This window comes from Aquarana catesbeiana, linkage group LG02 (genome assembly GCF_042186555.1).
Source record: "Aquarana catesbeiana isolate 2022-GZ linkage group LG02, ASM4218655v1, whole genome shotgun sequence".
In the NCBI taxonomy this organism is placed as follows: domain Eukaryota; kingdom Metazoa; phylum Chordata; class Amphibia; order Anura; family Ranidae; genus Aquarana; species Aquarana catesbeiana.
Window position 1 is genome coordinate 573862808 of NC_133325.1, and position 24296 is coordinate 573887103.

At 44.5% G+C, this 24296-nt stretch overlaps 1 protein-coding gene across 1 annotated transcript in view; it reads right to left on the bottom strand.

The window, feature by feature from the left end:
- Positions 1–23925, bottom strand: part of LOC141128677 (aminopeptidase B-like) — a 58026-nt gene extending 34101 nt beyond the window's left edge. Inside the window, 2 exon segments of the mRNA XM_073616108.1 lie at positions 5921–6055; positions 23520–23925. Of these exon segments, the coding sequence (XP_073472209.1) occupies positions 5921–6055; positions 23520–23882 (498 nt within the window). The 5' untranslated portion in view covers positions 23883–23925.
- Between the last annotated feature and the right edge of the window lie 371 nt (positions 23926–24296).

Genomic DNA, 24296 nt, shown 5'->3' on the forward strand with positions numbered 1-24296 from the left:
CCTCGTGGTTGATATATGCCACTACTGTGGAGTTGTCGGACTGGACTCTGACAGGAAGACCCCGCAACCTGGACGTCCAGAATCGCAGGGCCAGACGAGCTGCCCAAATCTCCAGTAGATTGATGGGCAGAGTCTTTTCTGTCTGAGACCATACTCCCTGAACAGACGCTCCCCAGCCGAGAAGACTGGCGTCCGTGGTTACCACTCTCCAGGCTACTGGTGGGAAAGACTTCCCTCTTTTTAAGTTGCTGGTTCTTAACCACCAAGAGAAGTTCCATAGAACCTGTGGAGATAGAACCATAGGTTGATCCAGGGTTCGAGCAGACTTGTCCCAGGCTTTCAGGATACTGTTCTGGAACACTCTGGAGTGGAACTGTGCATATGGCACTGCGCTGAAAGATGACACCATCTTGCCCAATAACCTCATGCACAGCCGAACAGAAGGTGTTGGTTCTTTTTTCACCTTCTGTACAAGTTCCACTATGGAGGCGACCTTTAAGGGCGGAAGAAACACTTTTTCTTGTGTCGTGTCCAAGACCAGACCCAGATACACCAAGGCTTGGGTCGGACAAGGAGCTGACTTGTCCAAATTTAGTACCCAACGTAGGCATTGTAAGACCCGCACTGTACTTGACACGTTTAGAACTAGTGTAGGGCGAGAGCATTCCCTTAGAAGTAGATCGTCCAGATATCCTATTATGGAGACTCCTTGAGATCTTAGGGAAGCCAACACTGGGGCCAGAACCTTTGTGAAGATTATGAATGATTGAACCGACTCCATGCGGAAAGATCGGACGTCTACAAAGAAGTTGAGATCCTTGAGGTCCAAAATTGGTCTTAATTCCCCATTTGGTTTCGGCACGGTGAATAGGTTTGAGTAAAACCCCTTGAATCTTTCCTCGTGCGGGACCTTTACAATTACTCCCTGCATCAGCAGATGGTGTAAAGCTAGGAATAGGCATCTTCTTTTCTCTGGATCCGCCGGGACCCTTGAGTGTAGAAAGCGGTTCGGGGGAAACTCCCGGAACTCTATTCTGTAACCGTTTTTTACAGTGGAAATGACCCATCTGTCTTGAACCAGTTCTTCCCAGGCCTCCCCAAACAGCCGAAGCCTGCCCCCCACCCCTGAGAGCGGGGGCGCTCCTTCACAAGGTAGACTTAGAGTTGGGCTTAGATGGCTTTTGGGTCCAGGGTTTTTTCTGACCCTGAGGTCTTTTAAACCCAGACGGCTGAGGCTGTCGATACTGCTTAGGGGAAGAGGCACCAGGCCCTTGGGGATTAGGAAACTTGTAAGAAGGCTGCTTCCCCTTCTTTTTAATAGGAAGCAGAGCGCTCTTTCCTCCAGAGATCTTCTTGATATATTTATCCAAATCTTCGCCAAACAGGCGCTCTCCATGAAATGGAAAAGCAGCAAGTAGCCTTTTACATGGCGTCTCAGCGGACCAGTTCTTTAGCCACAATACTCTGCGCATATGACCTGATAGTAATGCAAAATGAGACATCTGTTGGATTGAGTCCTTTGAAGCCTCTACCGCAAAACACGAGGCATGAGGGATCTCTGATAATTCCTCAGCAGATTCCTCCTGGCAAGGTATGTTCTTCACTAACCTCTTAAAGCGATCCTTTAGGGATTGACAAATCCCAATGGCTGCAACAGCAGGCTGAACTGCTGCACTGGCAACCGAGAAGGAGGCCTTTAATAAGGACTCTAGCTTCTTATCAGCCGGATCCTTGAAAACCTGGGCATTATCCACTGGACAGGTTAAATTTTTATCTACAGAAGATATGGCAGCGTCTACCAAAGGTGTACTCCATTTCTTTCTGAACTTTTCCTCCTCAGCCGAGGGATCTTCAGCCTCTCCTACCTCTTGGTCCTTTATGACCATCTCCTCTGGATCCTCTGCCCATTCTGGTTCCAGGACACCTGGACCCATCTGGCTATAAGAGTCCTGGGGCTCTAGTTACTCACCACTTGGCCCAGGCTCAGGGGAGGGAGATCTTTTACGCTTCCTTCCCCCTTGTGTTACAGAGGCAATCATGCCAGCTATTTTGCCTTCAAGACCCGCTAAGGCAGATGCCAAATCATCCTTTGTAACATAAGCCGAGGCAGGTACATTAGTAGTGGCTACTATGCCTGACAAGTGCAATGGCTCAGCCAGGTCAGAAAACGCAGGTCCATCAGAGACTGAGGCTGCATCAATATGGGATTGGTCTCCTGCTTTTTGTGGAGGGACTCTTACCCCTGGGCTTGCCTTGTTCCCTGTTCCTCGTTTTTTGGAAGACATTGCTTACACACGAGAAATAACCAAGGAGTACTCCCCACAAATTATAACCAGTCTTTTAACCTGTCACCGTAGTGTCCAAGACCATCAGACTCACGTGCCCACCATTCGCTCTGCTTCCACCATGCGCATGCCAGGAGCTCCATGCCTATAAGCCCTAGCATGGAAGCGAGCGCGCGCATCAGTGGCCAGCGACCCGCCCACCGTCGGCGCATGCGCCGCGATGATGCACGCGGCGCCGTGCGCGGACACGCGGTGCGCACTCGCATGCAAATTTTTAAAAATGCGCGCCAACCAGCCTCTGTAACCCTGGACACCGGATCAAGGCTTACTCTGGTAGTTTTAAAAAAAAAAAAGGGGAAATACATATATCTATATATAAAAGGACCCCAAAGGGGAGTACTCACCATCCCGTGAAGCAGGGCCTGTCTTGCCAGGCCCAATCTTCCCCCATCACGGCGGGTAGTGCCTCTAGGGACCTTCAGGGACCGGGTCCCCCATATATTGGGGTCCACACCCCTGGACCTGTAAAGAACCCTTTGTGGTTTCCTTGGGCAAGGTAGACCAGGAATACCAACTTTTAACAAGGGTCCAGCGCCTAAATAGGACACATTACAAGCAACACCTCGTTTTTGAGCCGAGGTTCGGGTACCATCCACTTTAGCTTAGTAAGCCATCCGAATGGATCCGATTATAACGTCCTCAATGGGAGATTCTTTTAAAGAAACTGAAGAGCTTCAACAGCCATGACCATCACCTTCAAGACACTGGCGAAAAAACTGAGGCACTTCCTGTATAGGAGGAACCGTCTTACTATTGGTTGCCAGTGTTCAATCACCTAAAGGTAAGCCTATAACCCACATAGTCATTATTATGGTGCTCTGTGTCCCGTGATGTACGATAAAGAAAAAAACACAAGTTTAAAAGCCATTCAGATGTACACTCACATAATATTGTGCCATAAACCAGCACCCAGATTATCCAGCAATATTGTAGTGACTGGCCACCGCTGTTCCGAATCCCGGAACCAGCATGTGCCACCGATCAGTGACATATGAATCATCCAATCCCACCTCAACACATTTCACCCTCGCCAGGCATCTTCATAAGACAGCTGGTTCTGGGCCTTGGAAATAAAATAGAGTAAGGGTACATGCACATGGTATTGATGTAGGAACATTAGATTCATGGCAGAAAATTCTTGCACAAAAAACGTGAGCGAGCGTTTTCATGCATTTTTGCACATACACATACATGCGTGTAAAAATTCTTCTAGCTTTTTCCTGGGTTGTGTTGTTACCACATAAAATGCTGTCCAGGAACTGGTCCATACATAGTGCAGGTTCATGTTGTAAAGCTCTGCACAAACGGTCTGCGCTATATTAATCCTATATAATAAAAATTTCAAATTGTGCAGGAGTCCCAAAACAAATTGAAAGGTGTAAGGATGTCAGTAGATTATTACACAGGACAAATAAAGGAGTGAACACTGAACTTGGAACCAGGAAATAGCTGATATCCACAAGTCTGTATGAGATAGAGAAGCAGACGGGGAGTTGTAAATTACACAGATTGGGAAAAGCTGTGCTACAACACATAACTATGTAACACATACAAATAATTTGTGTGGACAATATTACAAGAACTTTCTCTTTCCCAAAGAACTATTTTTTTTTTTATTTGCAGACAGTGCACTTGTGACATGCAAGACTGATACATGTGTTATGGAAGTTATTCATTGTATTGTTTTGAGTGAAAAGAAACAGAAGAGCCTGAGTTTTATGTGCGTATACCTAATAATGCAAAGGAGATTATATCAGCTGTTCCTAGGGCTTCATGTACGCTGGATATTTTTAACATCTGCCAAGAGTGTCTTGCCAGAAAAAAAAATTACTTGACACATGTAAAACACATTAACGCTAGGCACATTTAGTGTCTGAGACTGAGTGCAATTCATTTCAATGGTTAAGCGGTTTTGTTTCTGCCTAAAACACAGCTGCCAGGAGGAAAGGAGTCCAGGAGAATTAGCAAGTGGCCAGTGTGCATAAGGCCTAAGAAGTGATCCTGGATTTATAGTTGCTTCTTTTTGGGAGCTTTTGGCCCCTTTCACACTGGGGCGGTGGAGGCGGCGGCGGTAAAACGGCGCGGTATTTGGCTGCTAGCGGTGTGGTTTTAACCCCCGCTGGCGGCCGAAAAAGGGTTAAAACCGATCGCATAGCGACGCTACAGCGGCGGTATAGCCGCACTGCCCGATTGATTTCAATGGGCAGGAGCAGTTTAGGAGTGGTGAATACACCGCTCCAAAGATGCTGTTTGCAGGAGTTTTTTTTCTCTCCTGCCAGCGCACCGCTTCAGTGTGAAAGCCCTCGGGCTTTCACACTGGAGAAACAGCAGTGGCAGTTTTAGGTCGGTTTGCAGGCACTATTTTTAGCGCAATAACGCCTGCAAACCGCCCCAGTGTGAAAGGGGCCTAAGACAGTTTGGTCTGGCTACATAAGATTTTGAAGAGGATCAATAAAGTAGAATTCCAGAATAAGGACCAGTTCATACCATAAACGCAGTGCTGGAAACCCAAATTTTGTGCAGGTTTACTGCACGGTGTTCAAAAAAGCAATGCAGTTGCACTCTGCCGCGGGTGTCAATATTAAGTTAATGACACCCAAAAAGCAGGCCACAAACACAGTGCATTTGCTGCCACTTGATCACATGGCACAGAAGTAGCAAGCGATGCAGTTGCAGTGAGTTTCCAAAAGTAGTGCATGCCTTACGTTTGGTGCGGGACGATTTAATCCTACTCAAAATCAATGGGCTGAAATTGTACTGCATGTGTGTTCCTGTGCGATTTCTGGTGTGAACTGGCCTCAAAACTAATCTTAAAAATGCTCCCTCTTCCTCCTAACAACTATTCCAACACAAGAAAGACCCGTGTACTTACCTATACTCAGTCAAAAAAAAAAAAAGTTAAAAAAATACTAAAAAAAGAAAAGAAAGGACAAACTTAATCCCGTGCCTCTCTGGGCAGACACAGCACCCTCTCATTGCAGCATTCAGCAGACTCCAGCTGTCCTCTGGTCCTTTTCCAGACCCTGCACTTTCTGCCTTCCAGCTCTGCCCCCAGCTTCTTCCTGGCAGCAGCACAAGGTAAGCAGGGTGCACTGTGATGTAAGGAAGGGTAAGGGACTCTTGACAACTGATGTAGGGGGGGGGGGGCTATGGACATCTGCTTATAATTATGAGAATAAAACCATTCTATACAAGTTGAAAAGGGGTCACACACTGCTGGTATCCAGAAGAAGTGTTATTGGAGAGTGCTCAGACGGAACACCATGGCAGAACCATGTTCTGTCGGAGCAGTCTCCAAAATGTTTCTTGTGGTTGATACTGACGGTGTGCGACCCTTCCTTTCAGACTTGCATCATTTGCTACAAGAGTGCGAGTGGGCTTTGTGTCGGTCTGCACGTGCCCATCACAGCTTAAGTCTGAAGTTATTACTAAAACCAGTAATAATCGAATGCAGAGGCAATCATTTAATATGATAGAGAGTAGATACATTTATATAGTCTTGCAGATACAACCATAACGCTAATGTGGCCCGCAATGGAATTGAGATTGACACCACTGGTCCAGAATGTACTAACCTTTATATTTGCTGAATAGGTGCTTTTAACAGCAGGTGTATCAAAGCAAGGAAAAAAGCAGCGGTTTGGAACAGCCTGTGTATACATGTAAGGCTTCTTCTTTCCAGCTGTCTGCTCTGGATCCAACCAGCATACCTGTGGGGTAGGTCAATTGAACAATGTAACAAACAATAAAGAACACATTGGAATGCTGAGGAGGGAAAAATAAATAAATAAGGTTACTGATATGGCAGATTACATTTAAACAGTGGTTCTTGGGATTTATCAGCAGTTACAGCTAAACTGTCTTCTGTGGTGTTAGTGCCAATTTGCATGGCTACTATTATAAGTGCAAGCCATTAAAACCAAGTCATGAGCACTTCAGCTTTGTTCTCTTCGATTACCCTGTATACTCCAAAAATATTTAGCATCCGATATCTAAACGGTTTAGTTCCAAATTAACCAGTACCAGCTAAACCCTAACATGTACTAGACCATTGAATGTTCAGTTGTTTGGTATTTGATAGTATGTACACTGGTTCTCAACCTTATGGCTACAAGTGGTATATGCTTAACGAACCCTATACAGTGCCCAATGATATGTTCTGCTTCCAATGTTCCATAGAATCAAGCCGACTCTAAAGCTGGCCATGAACCTAGGATGTCTGTCTTTTGAAGGCTGTTTTTAGGTCTACAGTACAGTCACGGATTGCGTCTCAGACAGCAAAGAAAGTCTAAACGAGGCCTTAAAAGTAAACCTATATGAAAACGAAAGATGTACGGTGCACTGCCAATTTCTCTTTCTGTAAGTGCTAGCTGCTGCGCTGTCATTCCAATCCAAATACTTCAAGAACTTTCCGAGTCACCAACCAGAACAAGGGTGCAGAGAATGGGAGCCATGACTATTTGCTGCAAAATTATTCCTGACCAGTGACCCAAGAAGCCAGGGACAGCCAAGAAAATAGTACTTTCAAAAGGATGTCAGCAATAGTAACAAACCCATTTCTCTGAGCACTGTTTTTTTTCTTGAAATCTTGTCTGCTCACTATTCTTTTACCCAAAACAATCCATTGGAAGAACGTGTCTAGATATGTTCCTTGCTGCTCCCAACTGTATTCACTAGTGATGTACTGGAATTTCGGTCGCTGAAAATAGGTTTTTCATCGCTGTGCCGAAAGAAACAAAAGTCCCTATAAAAACTCCTGAAAACGCCCATGAGACTGCTGCAATTTTACCTTGTGATTTTCATAGGTTATGATGCATGATATGCATCTTTGATGGGTTCTTGCTGCGTTTTCAATGCATTTCAATAGGGAGGTGCGTTTCTGCCGCAGTTTGCCAAATGTGCGTCAAAAATGCAGCAAGCAGGATTTTAACACTACTTCAAAAAGGTGCAGATAAGGGCCGACAATAAATGCATATACATTTAAATTCATAATATTGAAGTGATACTAAAGTCTCTTTTTTTCATTTAAAAGTAACAAACATGTTTTACTTTCCTACTCCGTGCAGCAGTTTTGCACAAATTAGCCCCGTTACTCCTCTTCTCGGGTCCCTCGCTGGCGCTCCTGGCCCCTCCCTCTTGCCGAGTGCCCCCACAGCAAGCAGCTTTCTATGGGGGCACAAGAGCCGAGCCGCCGATTGGTGTGTCCATTCAGACACAGAGCCACGGTTTGGCCCCACATCCTCTTTCTCCTCATTGGCTTACTGACCTTGATTGAAAGCAGTGGGAGCCAATAAAGGGGGGAGAGTCCCCGGCAGCTGAGACTCTCGTGCAACATCGCTGGATCGAGATGGGCTCAGGTAAGTATTAGCGGAGCTGAGGGGGACTGCTGCACACAGAAGTTTTATTGTCTTTTTTATCTTAAGGCATAGAATGCCTTAAGATAAAAAAAACCTTTTGTCTTTAGAACCACTTTAATTAAAAAAAAGTCAAATTAGGGCTGCAACTAACGATTATTTTCATAATCGATTAGTTGGCCGATTATTGTTTCGATTAATCGGATAATAACCTTAAAAAAAAAAAAGAGTGGTGTATAATTTAATATGTAAAGTTTAAAAAAAAATGTATTCTTAAAAATCTCTATGCAGTGGTAAATAAAAAAATAACCAACTATATGTTTACTGAGAAAATTCTCCAATCTACTCTGAGAATAACAGACAGAAGAGATATACTGTATATACTATTGGAGGTTGAATCTGGTAAATATCAGACTAGGAGGTCACATTTTTTATTTGGACCCCTTTCACACCGGGGCGCATGTGATGTTCCCTGCCCCCTGTAATGTTCCCTGCCTCCTTGTAATGTGCCCTGTTCCAATGTGCCCTGCCTGCATGTAATATGTCCAGCTCCCACGTAATGTGGCTTGCCTCCATGTAAAAGTTTACTTTAAATGTAATGCCTTCTATTACCTCCAGTCTATCAGCCTTCACCTTCTCTGGGTGTACTGTCACCATTGTTTTTTAAAGTGCTGCAGAAAGTGTTGGTGTTCTATATCTTGAATAATAATAAATTTAAAAAAATAATATATATTAATAATAATAATGGTAATAATGTATGCAGCGGCCAGAACGTGTGCATGTAGCAACACTGCTTCCCAGTAAAGTACTAGTATGACTTCAAAGTGAAAGAAAAAAAAACTAAAATGTGCTAGTCATTGCTAAACACTGCTCTTAAAAAGATAAGGAGGAAAGTACAAACACCAAGCTGTGCGATAGAGATCTGTACATAACACCTGCCACAGCAAAAACGAGACTCAAAGGGCTTTACAAAATTGATAAATTGTTGCAGAGTTAAGAAAATGCTACAAAATGTTTGACTATCAAAGCTTTTCAGATAGAGAACTTTGTACAAGTGTAAGCACTGTGACCTGATCAGGAAAATAGCGTCTTACATAAATGCGCTAATGCAATAAAATACTACAAAGGAGCAAAGTGCCAAGTGTAAAGTCCAAAAAAACCCACAGCTACCTATCATAATCCAAATTCGTATAATTCTAGGTTCAATAAAAGGAGTTTTTGATGCATTTTAGAAACAAACCATGTGTTTCGCTTTAATCCTCATCCATTCACAGCATAAACGTACTTGTCCTTTGCTCAGGGTTACAAACCTAATGTCGCGTACACACGACCGGACTTTCCGCCAGAATAGACTCTGATGGTCTTTCCGACAGTGTTCCGCTGAAATGGACTTGCCTACACACGATCACACCAAAGTCCGATCGTTTAGAACGCGATGACGTACGACGGGACTAGAAAAAGGAAGTTCGATAGCCAGTAGCCAATAGCTGCCCTTGCGTCGTTTCCGTCGGAATAGCATACAGACGAGCGGTTTTCCCGATAGGAACTGATTCCGTCGGAAAGATTTGAAACTTGTTCTATTTCTAGGTCCGTCAGAATTTTAGAAAGAAAAAGTCAGATGAAGCCCACAGACGATCGGAATGTCTGACAGAATGATTCTGTCTGATCTTTTCTGCCGGAAAGTCCGGTCGTGTGTACCCGGCATAAGGGCTCATTCAGAAGGAAGACTGCATCTGGACGCAGCAACACATTGTGCTCTGATCACATATCAACAGGATGATTATCTGCATCCACTTTGTGTGCAGCCAGAACCAAACTGTCTGCGTCCAAGACTCAGATGAGTGCCTACATGTAAACAGAGGTAGTGCATTGATTTGTACAGAGTACGGCTCCTAACCAAGGCTGTTTGCAGACAGAAGCTTCTTTCCTTCATGCATAGAATTCATAAAGTTAAAAACCTTCAGTATTTGCAACCATTTCATGGAAATACTTGCCAATTTTGGGTATTGAGGAGCAGGTCATGGCCAATCAATGTCAAATAGGCAGTGACCTGCAACTTGTATCTTACAACGGACATTCCTTTGCTCCTGGGAGTTGAGTAGAGTGGCATGGTCTAATTGCTGCAGCCACCAGTGTACAGCTGTCAGGCTGTAATGTTAGTATACAGGTGGTCAGCTGGTAAAACTGTGGCTCAGCCACCAGTCTTTACTGCCCCGGAGCCACCTGCATAAAAGAGCCCTCACTGTGCCATACTTCAGGTTGTAAACCCTCATGGTTTTTCACCTTAATGCATTCTATGCATTAGGGTGAAAAACTTGTAGTGCTGCAGCCCCCCAGCTTTACTTACCTGAATGCTATCATCCTCCGGCCGGGAACAAGCACACCAGCTCTAGCTGGTGTCTCGTGTCCTGATTGGATAGATTGATAGTAGCGCAGCCATCGGCTCCCACTGCTGTCAATCAAATCCAATGATGCTGCGCCGAGTCCAGCATTCTGTGTGAATGGACACAGATGCGGGACTCGGGAGCGTGCCTGCACGGGTGTCCACCTTAGGAGAGCGCCTCTCCAACGTGGACAATCGATGCACGGAGGAGCCACCAGTGCCACTGAGGGACCCCAGGAGAGGAGGATTGCGGCCACTCTGCGCAAAGCGAACTGCACAGTGGAGGTAAGTATGACATTTTTCTTTTTTATTAAATAACAAACACCAAGGGTTTACAGCCCCTTTAAGGATCCTTCCAACCAAGTCTTTTGTGTTGTGTTGATCTGCATAAATCAATGCAAGTGCACCAAAACCTCGTACACACGGTACAATTGTTGGCCAACTGAGCATCTGATTTCTGTCAAAAGGGCGTGTGCCAGGATCTTGTCGTGCATATTAACGGTACACAATTGTCGTGCCACAAACACGAACGTAGTGATGTACTACAAGGAATTTCAGCTCTTGAGTGTCACCCTTTGGGCCCCTTCTGCTAATTTTGTGTTTGGTGAGCATTGATTCCGAGCGTGTGCGTTTGTACGTTTGACTTTTGAAAATCTGACGTCAAACCAGTGTCTGCCGAAAATTTACTAGCTGTCATCCAAGATTTGTTCGCCGAAAGTTGGACAATTGTCAAAAGGAGCATACTAAGTAAGATTTTAGGACAACAGTCTGTCAACAGACAATCCCCTGCCAACAATCGTACCGTGTACGAGGCTTTAGAAATCAACTGCTTTTCATGTGCCCTGTACACACTATACATGTGTGGTGGTGTGTGTGCTGTGTAAAAATGTAGCATGTAATCATTTTTGTGCAACACATGGCATCCAAGGTCCTGCAGTGTAAATTGTGCATTTTCCCCACCTGGAAAGCTGCAGATGCACAAAACAGCTGCCCATAGACATGAACGTACCCGAGTACAGTGGTACACGTATGCAGCACTTGGGCCTTCTGGGTGGGGGAACATGTAGAGATTTATTTTGCGGGGGCTCAGATGCCATGTGCTAGAGACACAACTCACTGTGGCATGTCACTGCAATGCCTCACAACTCGCTGCACTGCATAGAGTAGAATAAAGTGTCATTATGTGACACTTCAATAAAGTTAAAAATAAAAGTCAACAGTGCAGTGCATAGTAGCAATGCATTGCACCGTCCCTACAAAACATAGACCAGCGAGCACACATTTTAGTGCGTGGACTGATTTGAACAAGCCTTTTTTTTTTTTCGGTAAAACATGAAGGGAAATTTCCTGTCTGGTTAAAATTGTGGAATCATCAACATGTATATGGAAGTGAAATGGCCGAGTCAGCAAAGCTACAGATGAGAAGGCAAAGTACACACAATTAAAGTGGTTGTAAAGGCTGATGGTTTTAAACCTTCATGTATTCTATGCATGAAAGTAAAAAACCTTTGCTCAGCTCCCCCAACAGCCCCCCTTATACTCTCCTGAGTCCCCTCTTGATTCATCGATGTGCACGAGAGCCTCGGTTGTCCTGGGTCGCTCTCTCCTCATTGGCTGAGACAATAGCAGGAGCCATTAGCTCCCACTGTTGTCAATCACAGCCAGTAGGCCAATGAGGAGAGAGTGGGGAGCAGGGCCAAGCCATGGCTCTGTTTCTTAAAGCGGAGTTCCAATTAACAAAAGAAAAAAAATTAAAAAGTCAGCAGCTACAAATACTGCAGCTGCTGACTTTTAACAATCAGACACTTACCTTTCCCAGAGTCCAGTGATGTGGGGGAACAAAGCTCCACTCGTCTCCCCCTCCTCTCTGCGGCGCCGGCATTGTCACTGTGGGCGCCCGGCTGTGGCTTCACAGCCGGGCACGCACTGCGCATACACGAGCCATGCTGCGACTGGCCGGGCAATCATCTGGGACCTGCGACGTGTTCCAGATGATTGCCGAGAGGGAGGGGTGAGAGGTGATCTCCCTTCCAGTGCCGCGGGTGCGCCAGGAGGAAGTGGAAGCTGGAACCATCTAAAGAGAGGGTTTCTGCTTCCCCTTCCCCCAAAAAATGACATGCCAAATGTGGCATTTCAGGGGGTCACCTTCCCTTAAAGCGGAAGTTCCATTTTTGGGTGAAACTCCGCTTTAAGGAGCAAGCACGCACCAGTGTCCCTATATTAAGCGGCTTGCTTTTGGGAATACTAGCCAAGGGAGAGAAGCCAGAAACGCTGGTGGGGGACTCGAGAAGCGGAGGATTTTAATATGTTAAATCCTAGGTATAAAAAAAAAACCAACAACAGCACAAGGGACATGACTTACTATCAGTGTGATGTGTCCTTTGTGCTGTGGGCTCCTGCTTTTGTTGAAATCTTCCTTCTGGGATCCCCCTCCACCCCTGTAATCTTCCAGTTAGCACTTGTCAAGAATGCTGAATATAGCTGCCCTTCCTGCCCACCTCCTCCATTTATAGAAACTGTACAATCTATGAATGGAGGGCGGATGAATGAATGAAAGATCTGTCTCCTCCATTCATATATTTTGTTTCCATCCATAGAAGCTATAGTGATGGTTTCTACGAATAGAGGAGGAGGGCGAACAGGGGGGCATAGTTGGCACTCTTGATGAGTGCCTGTCACAACACAGGTCCCTTGGCTCTATTAACCCCACACAGCACCAGAATATTACAGGAGGTGGCGTTGGGGGGGGAAATCAGAGGTGGAGGATTTTTTTTTTTTTTTTTTAAACAATAGATTTTTATTGAAGGGATTTTCTTAACAATACAGATTGACATTGTCACGATAATAATTGTGACTAACTTCTTTGCAATAGTTCTTAAGAATATTCTTATACAAATACAGTAATTGATAGTCTGTACCAGCCTACCCCTATTGAGTTCAAACTGTAGGCATGGATAGGCCATCAATTGCGTTAATTAGTTGAATACAGAAAATTGTAAGGAAAACAAAAAACAAAAAAAAAAACAAAAAACACATATACATACACATATATATTTAAATTAACTGAACAAAACTTGTTGCATAGGTTAATAAAGTGGGTCCAGGATGATATACTACATCTGAGGTGTGTTTATATATGACTTCAGTGTACTTCCAACTTGTAATAAGATTATATATTACATTGTTTTAAGTAATTGGATGCTTTGGGATGGGATATCCAAGTACTCCATTTCTTTCTAAATGTAATGGTGGAATAGTTTTTATAAGCCAGCATTAATTCGTATTGGGCCTGTGTGTTAATTCTGGCTATAACTGTCGATAAATTGGGTGCATTACTGGATTTCCAGAGGCTGGATATAGTGAGTCTTGCTGCTATTAGTGTGTGGAATACAATTGTTCTGAATTCTTTAGGATATATATCTAAATTAATACCTAGCAAGGCTGTGGCAGGATTTAGTTTATTTAGGATGCCCGTGAGGTCTGCAATGAAGGAAGTTATTGAATTCCAGAAGCTTTGCAAACTTTTACAGTTCCATAGAATGTGTAAAAGGTTACCCGTCTGATCATTGCATCTCCAGCATAAATTAAATGTAGAGGGATATATTTCCGATAATCTATATGGGGTCAGATACCACCTATTGAGTATTTTTTGTGCATTGTCCCAGTGCTCGATACAAGCTGATGATTTGCTAGATATATGAATGGCTTTTTTCCATTGTTCCCAGGTAAATTTTTGTTCTAGATCTCTCTCCCATTTAATCATGTGTGTGTTTTTATTGTCAAGTGAGTGAGTCGATAATAGATCATAAAAAAGAGAAATTCCTTTTATTGATAGTTGATTTTGACGTGTGAAAAATTGCCATATAGTTAAAGGGATTTCTACAGGGTTAGTCAGGTTGAAATCTTTTAGTTTGGTATGTTTCCTCAATTTATTTAGAGTGATCTCTTTATAATGCAAGGGTAAATTTACGTAAAGATGATAACCTTCTTTAACCCATTCGTCAGAATTTAGACGTATTTTACAATAATTGATTGCTCCTGTCGGAATCATTAACTTGATTTTATTTTGGATATTTTTAGTTTTTGAAAGTATATGTTTTCAAGCTATTAATGTGGTTCTGATACTGAGTAGTTTAGGTATATTAATCTTTGGTAGTATAGCGTAAGCTATTGCTAGGGCATATAGGTTGTGTCTTTTTGTGACTTGTTTCTCTATGTTTAGCCATAGTTTGTCTTCCGTGTTGTTAAACCAATATCTCATCTGATCTAATAAGGTTGCATAATAGTAGTTTTTGATGTCAGGTAGGTTCATTCCTCCTAAAGATTTTCTGGTAGTTAAGATGGAAAATGCCACTCTGGGTTTCTTTCCATTCCATATGCACCTTTTAAGTTTTGTATTCAGTTGCGTGAAAAATTTGGACTGGATTGGGATGGGTAAACATCTAAAATGGTATAGTATTTTAGGGAGGGTTTGCATTTTAAATGCGGCTATTTTCCCTACCCAAGAAAGTTGTGTTTTTTGTATGTTTTGTAAATCTTTGTTGACTAGGTCTAAAAGGTGGGGGTAATTAGCTTCTTATATTTTGGTTGGTGGGTAGGTAAGTTGTATTCCCAAATAGCTTATTGTGCAGTTATCCCAGTTAAAGCCATTTTCCTTGCGTAGTGTATTGATTAGTGTCTTGGGAATGTTCATAGGGAGAGCATAGCATTTGTTTTGGTTTATTTTATAGTATGATACCTCCCCAAATTTATCTAGTAATTTTTGAGCTTCAGGTAGGGAAGAGGTGGGATTGGTTAATGTAAGTATGATGTCGTCTGCGAATAATCCTACTTTATGTTCCTATCGTCCTATAGTTATACCTTTAATGTTGGGGGTTGATCTTATATATTCCGCAAGTGGTTCTATTGCTAGTGAGCAAATTAATGGGGATAGTGGGCATCCTTGTCTGGTTCCGTTAGTAAGGGGGAAAGTTTTAGAAATTATACCTGATTTGAGTACTTTGGCTGTAGGATGAGAATATAGTGCCATAATTGCCGAGTGGATGAATCCTTGAAATCCGAATTTGTCTAGAGTTTTGGAAATGTATATCCAGTGCATTCTATCGAACGCCTTTTCTGCATCTAATGTTAGAAGTAATGAGGGAGTTCGATCAGTATGAATTTGGTCAATTATATTAAGAATTCTTCTAGTGCTGTCTGGTGCTTGTCTCCCTTTAGTGAATCCTACTTGGTCGGGTCCTATTAGTTGGGGGGTTATGTTTACTAATCTGTTGGCTAGGATTTTTGCATAGATTTTTAGGTCAGAATTTAATAATGAAATGGGTCTATAATTTAGAGGGGATGAGGGGTCTTTACCCTGTTTCGGTATTGTTATTATAATTGCTTCCAATAGTTCTTTGGGAAAAGAATTAGAGAGTTAGCTAGATGTTAAACATGTTAGATATGGAACTAGAGTTTCTTTGAAGGCCATGTAATATTCCCCTGATAGGCCATCAGCTCCTGGTGTTTTGTTTTTGGGTAGGTCTTTGATTACTTTAAGGGTTTCTTCAGGTGATATTGGTTTATTCAATCGTTCTAGATCAATAGGGTCGATATTTGGTAATTTTATATTATCTAGGAATTTTGTTATATTGTCTAGGTTGGGGAGTATTGCTTTCGTCTTTTAGGTTGTATAGTGACTCATAGTATTGTGCGAATGTATCTGCTATTTCTTGGGGATGATTACTACTTTACCGGAGGTATGATGTGCTAATTTATGTATTTTATTCTTTATTTGGCGTTGCCGGAGTTGGGAGGCTAGCAGTTTCTCTGCTTTGTTGTTCTGGAAGTAATAGTTTACTTTCATTTTTTTTTAAATTTTGTCTTGGTCTGATATTAGAATGGCTCTTAGTTCAGATCTTAGTTGAGTAAGACGGTGATCTAGGTTAATGTCTTTGGGGTTTTTTTTGTGTAGTTCTTCTAATTTGGCTATGTCTTTTAAGATATTATTTACCATATTGGTTTTCTTTTTTTTTCCCTTGTTGCTGCCTGTATAAGGAGGCCTCTAGCATAGGCTTTGTGTGTACACCATAGAGTAATGCAGTTTATCGGTTCTTTATCATTAATTACAAAAAATTCCTCCAAATTTTTTCTCAGAACCGACAAGCGAGTCTCCTGCGAAAGAATAAAGGTGTTATTTCTCCATATGTAGCTATTCGAGCAAGGTAACCCTTGGTTAATTTCAAGTGTGATTGGTGCATGGTCGGACCAAGTTATATTGTGGATGCAGGCTTTAGTGATCTTTGGCAGGAGAAGCTTGTCGGCAATGAAGTAGTCTATTCTAGAATAGGATTTGTGAACATGTGAAAAAAAAGTGAAGTCCCTTTCCGTTGTGTGCAGGCATCTCCAGGCATCATACATGTCTTCTGAGGAAAAAATGGGAGATAATCCCTTCCTGGAGATAGTTCCTTCCTTGGAGGTGTCCATAAAGGGGTCCATAGGTGCACTGAAGTCGCCACAGAATATAAGATTTCCTTGTTTTCTTGAGAATCTTTTGGATGAATTGATGCGGATTTTCATTGGGAGCATAGATGTTCACAATTGTGTAGATTACATTGTCTATTGAAGCCACCAAGATTATGTATCTGCCTTGAGCGTCATTTATTAGGTTAATAAGCTTGAAAGAGATAGTGTCTTTGATTGCTGTTATCACTCCTTTTTTCTTTTTTTTGCAGCTGGATAAGAAGATATGAGGAAATTTGTGATGGTTGAATTTAGGAGTTTTATCTAGTGCGAAATGGGACTCCTGGATGCAAATGATGTCACATTCATGTTTTAGGGCATCCGTCCACAGAGCTCTTCTTTGTAAGGGCTGTTAAGTCCTTTTACATTTAACGAGTAGAGTTTAAGATTCATTGTAGGTTCGTGTGCACTTGCTGAAATTAGTCGTATGTTTTATATACAGATAAGTTGTAAAGGAAATGTATTTGATGTAGATATGTTTTTCTTCCAGTAGATGGTGGTGTTGGACCATAAATTCAATATAAGTGGTTTTAAAGAGCTGAAAGGAAAAAACAGTCTTTTATCTCAAACATAAAAAGATAGAAAAAAATTAAAGAGTTGCGGGGCAACTCTAGTGTACATTGTACTTCTACTAATTTCCAGGGGTTACAGGGAAAAACACGGGGTGAATCAGGTATCAGGATCCCTGATCTTCAGTAAAAGAAAAACCTTGGATGGATAATCTTGGAGGAGATTTAATCTCCAAAAAAAAAAAAAAAAAAAGACAGCAGCACGTCGCTATATACAGGGTATAATATTATCTTACCGTGTATAGAGGATTCATCTGATTTTTCTGCCAGTCTTGTGGCATTTTTCCAGGTGTGGATTTATCCGATATGATGACTTCATCTTTTGGGAGAATGCCCCATGAACGTAAGATTTTCAAACCTTGCTCCAAGTTGTTGATCGAGTATGAGGTGCCTTTATGTTCTACGAGTATTTTCGTAGGGAATCCCGATCTGTAAATCATGCTGTGATTCCGTAGGATCTTGGTAATTGAGTTTAGGTTCTTACGTGCCAGGATGGTAGCTTGTGAGAGATCTGCATATAAGACAATACCTGTCAATGGGTCAGGTAGTGGAGAGTTTCGTCGTGCGTATTGCATCAGTTGATCTTTCACTTCATAGAAGTGTATTTTGGCTATGATGTCTCTTGGTAGTTTTTCTGAAATGTGAGGCGGTTTGGGCAATCTATGAGCTCTGTCGATTTCTAGTTGTTGATGTGGGATTGTTGGCATTAATTTTTTAATCATGTCTTTAAGAAATCGCTTCAGTTCCAGTGGTTTAACATTTTCAGGTATGCCTCTGAATTTCACGTTATTGCGTCTTGCGTGATCTTCCAAGTCTGCCATTTTCATTTTGAGATGTTTAACTTCATCTTCTAACTCAAAGTGAGAATCGACCATTTCATTGTGGGTAGATGTAAATTCACACATTTTATTTTCTACATAGTCCACTCTCTCTCCTAACGCATCAATTTCCATTTTTGATTTCTGCATGAAATTTAACATATATTGTAGTGCGCCTCTTAGGGAGATTATCATATCTTTTATAGTGGAGTCCAATATGGGTTGTCCAGCTGTGGGATTGCATTCAGCTTCTCATCATACGGATTTATATCTGGTGTGTAATTATTATCTTGTGTGGGATTGTTACCTTCAGCAGAAGAAATCCTTCTTCTTTGTTTGAGAGGGCTTGTAAATTCAGCCTGTGTGTCAAGGCTGCTATACCGCTGCTGACCACTGTGTGTCTCCTCTTCCTCTCCTGAGTCTGCAATGTTGTGTTCAGTGCTGTGATGAAGGAGGGAGGAGTCAGCGCCATCTTTGATCCCCTGTGTCCTGGACGGACCGAGGAATTCACCTAATTTGCGGGGTCCTTCTCTGTTCTTTCGTTTTGCCAACATTATCACCAGGTTGCCGCCGCTTTCCGGATTCGGGGTATGTCTCCAGGGCTTTTCTGTTGCTTTGTGTGTAACTCAGGGATGTCCGTGATTACGGAGGTCCCTCACAGTGCAGCCAGCTCATTCTGCAGCTAGCCACGCCCCAGAGGTGGAGGATTTTAACTAAACCAGGAGCCAGCAGCACAAAGGAGCACTTTACACTGATAGTAAAAGTCATGTCCATTGTGCTTGTTTTTTTCAATTCTTTATCTCAACTTAGGCTCTAAAGCTGAATTCTGGAGCAGAAAAACTGTAATTTAAAAATATTAATCAATAGGCACAAAGGATATAAATTAGGAATGCACCGATAACAGTTTAACCCCTACCCGCCTCCCAGCCCTTTAAGGGTTCTAAACACTGGGAGGCTAGTAAGCATCGGGATCTTTACAGTAACTGTCAGCTACCGTGCTGGGAGCGTGTAGTTTACACAGGGCCGCATACATGTGGCAGCATGGTGTAAGGGGCCCACACGACGAGAAGCCAGATATGTGCGTTTAGCTGGTGGTTAAGAGGTTAACACCGAGTACCAATACTTTTTCTCAAGTACTCGCTGATACCAATTACCGATACCCATTTTTTGTTGTTACGTGACCGTCTTGTTTACACCAGAGTGGTTTGTCATTAGATTTGTCAGTTCAAGTCGCACTCCATCGATGGCAATGGAACCGTTCAAATCGTTGCGATGACTAAAAGGCTCTTTTTTACAATTTCTTTGCGAATTGCACCGAGTTGTGTTAAATGAAGTCGCAATGAAATCAGAGGTCCAACTTGCATTGATTTGCGGCTTTGAAATCATTGTTACTTCAGTGTGATTTTAAAAACAGCAGATCAGTGCGATTTGGACCTCATATTTTAGTGTGGCTTGCAACTTCATTTAACAGAACTTGATGCAAATTGTAATGAAATTGCAGACTTGAAGGTATCGGTTTTAGTACGAGTACTCGTGCAAATGCATAGTATCAGCACCAACACGGGTATTGGTATCAGTGCAACACGAATATAAATACACTTTGTGTGCACCAAATGCCTTTGAAAACCCAGATATCATTTTCTAAAAGTAGCAGTGACATCATAGCCTGGGCAGAGAGTAGAGCTGTGGGAGGGACCCAGCTTGTGGCAGCTGGTGGTATATTCTTTGTGGGGGACCAGCTCAAATTGCACCCACAGCCAACAACCCCCCGCTGGTCGGGTCACCCACAACCCACCCCCCGTGATTCATTCGGGTCATCAGCACAACTCCGATCAATGAGCCCAACACTTACCCATGGGCAGCGCTTCTTGACAGGCAGCGCCTTCGTCCCACAACTGGGTGGGCATCAGGCGCAGTGCTCTATGCCCTGAGCCCACCCTTTATGAAGCCAATTAGAGCCCCTGGCTCTAAGCACGCGCTTCAAACAAACCCACCCCCAATTGAAATCCATGCAGGGGGCCTGCACCCCTAATGGACAGACTGCCACTGGACCCAGCAGGCTCCACCCTCTACAGGCTACCTGTGGAAAAGTACAGGAGGGGGCGGAGCCCAGACCTGTCACCCTGCACAAGGAGAGTACAGCAGTGACCGGTCTTTATTATAGGAACTTCTGCACAGGCAAAGTGTCACCGGATTTTTGCACAGATCTGAAAGATACACACACAGCACAATTATCACACACACACACAGAGGATATTGGTTTCTCCCAGAGCAGTGGGTGACCAGACGTGGAGCGGACAGTGGGTGACCAGACGCGGAGCGGACAGTGGGTGACCAGACGCGGAGCGGACAGTGGGTGACCAGACGCGGAGCGGACAGTGGGTGACCAGACGCGGAGCGGACAGTGGGTGACCAGACGCGGAGCGGACAGTGGGTGACCAGACGCGGAGCGGACAGTGGGTGACCAGACGCGGAGCGGACAGTGGGTGACCAGACGCGGAGCGGACAGTGGGTGACCAGACGTTGAGGGGACAGTGGGTGACCAGACGTGGAGAGGCAGTGCCGGGACAAGGTCATGCAGTGCCCAGGGTGAAGTTTGCAAACTGTGCCCCCCCACCACCACAACCCCAATATCCCCCCCCCCGTGGAGGAGAGATTATGGCCAATGTACATAATGTGGAGTTTAAAATTGATGCACAAATATGGGTCTAACAGTGGCAAAGACACACATGACCCCCCCCCCCCCCCCCAAAAAGAAAAAAATGGCCTTCCATTCGTGGTGCAATGAAAGGAAAAAAATGCTGCATTGTCACTATCAGTTTAAGGGGGACTGATTGACAACTATTTCAGTGGGTTTGGGAAGCTGGGCTCTGAAGGTGCATGGAACTAAAAGACACTAGTGGGGCTCTGAGGTTGGGTTCACACTGGTTTGATGCCAGACATCACATGTAATTTGCACTGCATTGCTGTGCACATCACATGCGATGTCTGTGCGATGCGAATTCAGCCATACAGTTTGTATGACTGAAATTGCATTGTATTCGCACCAAAATAGTGCAGGACCCTTTTTTTGGTCCGCACTGGAATTGGGGTTGCTCACAACTATACGATCCGATTTCCGCACCATTTGACAGTTCGCACTGCGATCTGCGAACCAATCTGGGGGTGTCAGTAACTTAACATTGACACCCCCAGTGGTTCGCAGATGTCAGTGTGAAATGCGGGAACGGGCACTGAATTTTTAGGGTTTCCCGCATCACACCAGTGTGAACCGGGACTGAGGGAGGAAGGGGCCTGAAAGGGCTTGATACCATGTGTGTCTATCATTGCTGGTGTTTGACAGGTGGCGAGGGGGTAATATTATTGTGTAATCAGTTTGCATGAACAGGTTTGCGAATTAGATGTGGTGCGGATTTGCAGCAAATTTGCACCCCTACTAGTGTGAACTGGCCCCTGGGTGATAACATTTGAATTATAAAAACAAAAAAAAAAAAAAAGTGGAATCAGGGATAGAGAAAGAGTGAAAACAAAGGCAGTGGGGTAGTAAGGGCCTGTTCAGCATGTCTGCATTTTATCGCCTCTGGGCTGCATTGCACTGGAAATGGGGCACAAATAAACAATTGTATTCTATATATGCCATTGCAGAGACTGGCTTTTCCAGTGTGAAAATAAGCCAGTTACTGCAGTGGAGTGAATGAGCTCCTGCAGTGTTAATAAAGAGCAGAGTAAATAGCTGCAGAGAATGTGCAAGGTGAATGATGATCACAGGATAGTTCCAGAATAGAAAAGCTAAAAAGTAAGCTGTAATGGAAAGGGTGCCTGTAGCATGTCCAGCGTTGAGATCGGGAGGCTGCAATGAGGTTTGCTGTGGGGAGAGCAGAGATTATAAGAAAAACAGAAGACAGTGGCGGTGCGTCCATAAAGGGCGCAGGAGCGCCACCCCCCAACATCCCCTGCACCACTCTAATCACCAAAGATAGATTCATGCATTGCATGAATCTATCTATCGTCGCTGCTGACACCCCCTATTTAGGTGCCCGGCCCATTTTCAGGAGCCGGGCATCTGAATTACAGCAGCAGGGTTTTTTTTGGAAGCACCTGATTAGAGCCATAGGCTCTAATAGGCGCCCAAAAATGTGAGAAGCGGACGCAACGCGGTGCGTTCGCGTCTCACTCAGCTGTATGTTAGCAAAGCGAAGGAATTCGCTTTGCTAACATTGAACCGCCTCTCAGCCAATCAGGTTGCCGGGTCTGTGTTACCTGTCACCTGATTGGCTGAAATGTCAGGCGCTGTGATTGGACGCCTATCAGGCGTCCAATCATAGAGGGCGAGAGGAGGAGCGGGCAGGAGAAGACATCGGGGTCAGGGAAGAAATGGAGGACACTGGTCGGTGCTTTCCGCCGTCACCCGCTGCCCACCTGAGACAAGGTAAGTGCTGGCCAGACGGCGGGCGGGGGGCACAGTGGCTGCGTTTGAGGGGGGGGGGTTCAGGATTTTTCAGTTTGTTTGCACAACCCCAAATATTTTGAACACCAACCGCCACTGACAGAAGAGACAAGGTGAATAAGGAGATGGGTAGGAAGATGGGTGTAAGGAGAGTCTAATTGCAGGATTGTACTGGGAGAAATGAGCAGACAGAGGGAGGGGGGATGAAGGGGGTGAAATGAGGAGCAAAGTGAAAGTAACTTATCTTAAACAAACACTGGGAAGGAGAGCAAGATAATGCAGGTAACCCATAGTTGAAGCAGCTAGAACAGAGCAGGAGGAGAATAACAGCCACTTCCGTATGCCAGGCAGGAGAATCATCACCCTTTTCACACAAATTAACAAAGTGCTCAGGGCAAGTGCCCTCTCTGCCCACCCCTTGTACCGGCACGGTGGAGAGGACTGTAGGTGACCAGAGGTGGAGGGGACTGTAGGTGACCAGAAGTGGAGGGGACTGTAGGTGACCAGAAGTGGAGGGGACTGTAGGTGACCAGATGGAGAGGGCAGTAGGTGACCAGATGGAGAGGGCAGTAGGTGACCAGATGGAGAGGGCAGTAGGTGACCAGATGGAGGGGACAGTAGGTGACCAGATGGAGGGGACAGTAGGTGACCAGATGGAGGGGACAGTAGGTGACCAGATGGAGGGGACAGTAGGTGACCAGATGTGGAGGGGACAGTAGGTGACCAGAAGTGGAGAGGACTGCAGGTGACCAGAAGTGGAGAGGACTGCAGGTGACCAGATGGAGGGGACAGTAGGTGACCAGATGGAGAGGGCAGTAGGTGACCAGATGGAGGGGACAGTAGGTGATCAGATGGAGGGGACAGTAGGTGATCAGATGGAGGGGACAGTAGGTGACCAGATGGAGGGGACAGTAGGTGACCAGATGGAGGGGACAGTAGGTGACCAGATGGAGAGGGCAGTAGGTGACCAGATGGAGGGGACAGTAGGTGACCAGATGGAGGGGACAGTAGGTGACCAGATGGAGAGGGCAGTAGGTGACCAGATGGAGGGGACAGTAGGTGACCAGATGGAGGGGACAGTAGGTGACCAGATGGAGAGGACTTACCCCGGGTTGTTGCCGACATGGTAATCTATAGTGATGTAGATGTGACTCCCCGCTGGGACAGGCTCAGGCAGGGTGATGACAAGGACGGTGCCATAGCTGGTGAAGGGTCGGTTCTCCCAGGTCAGCTCCTTCCTATCCCCGACACTCAGCTCTCCCCACACCCGCTCTATAGTCATATCATGGTAGGAGTCCAGCCGGAGCTCTCTGCTCTCCGCCATCACCCGCACCTCCAGCCTCTCCGAGCCGCTCAGCTTCCGGGCCTGGGTGTCCACACTGAGCTCCAGGTGGAAATGCTCCACATGGAAGTCCTGATAACTGGAGGCCGTGGCCGCATCTTCTACCAGCCTCTGTCCGCTCATGGTGGCGGCCGGGAGATGACTGGTAACTTGTGGGACAGAGTGAACACTGACTGAGGGGGTGTGTTCTACAGGGTGAGCCCGCCCATTACATCCGGGTCCTAATGTCTGCCTGAGGCTGGGTTAACTAATATAGGCTGCATTCACTATTGAAAATGGTCCAATCTTCAATGTTCTGCAATAGTTCTCTAATCAGAACACATTTTACTTTGGTATCCACAGTACCATCCTGTGGTGATACTGATCCAATTTTGTATTGTTTGTTACATTGTTTTTGTATATACAAGCATTTTAGGAGTATATTGGGCCGTTAAATCCTTCCCGTAGCAGGAACGTGGGTTCTTACTCGCTAAAACTAACACCCGCACCGCTTCCAGTGTGAAAGGGGTCTTACTTTTCTCGGGACAACTCAAATTT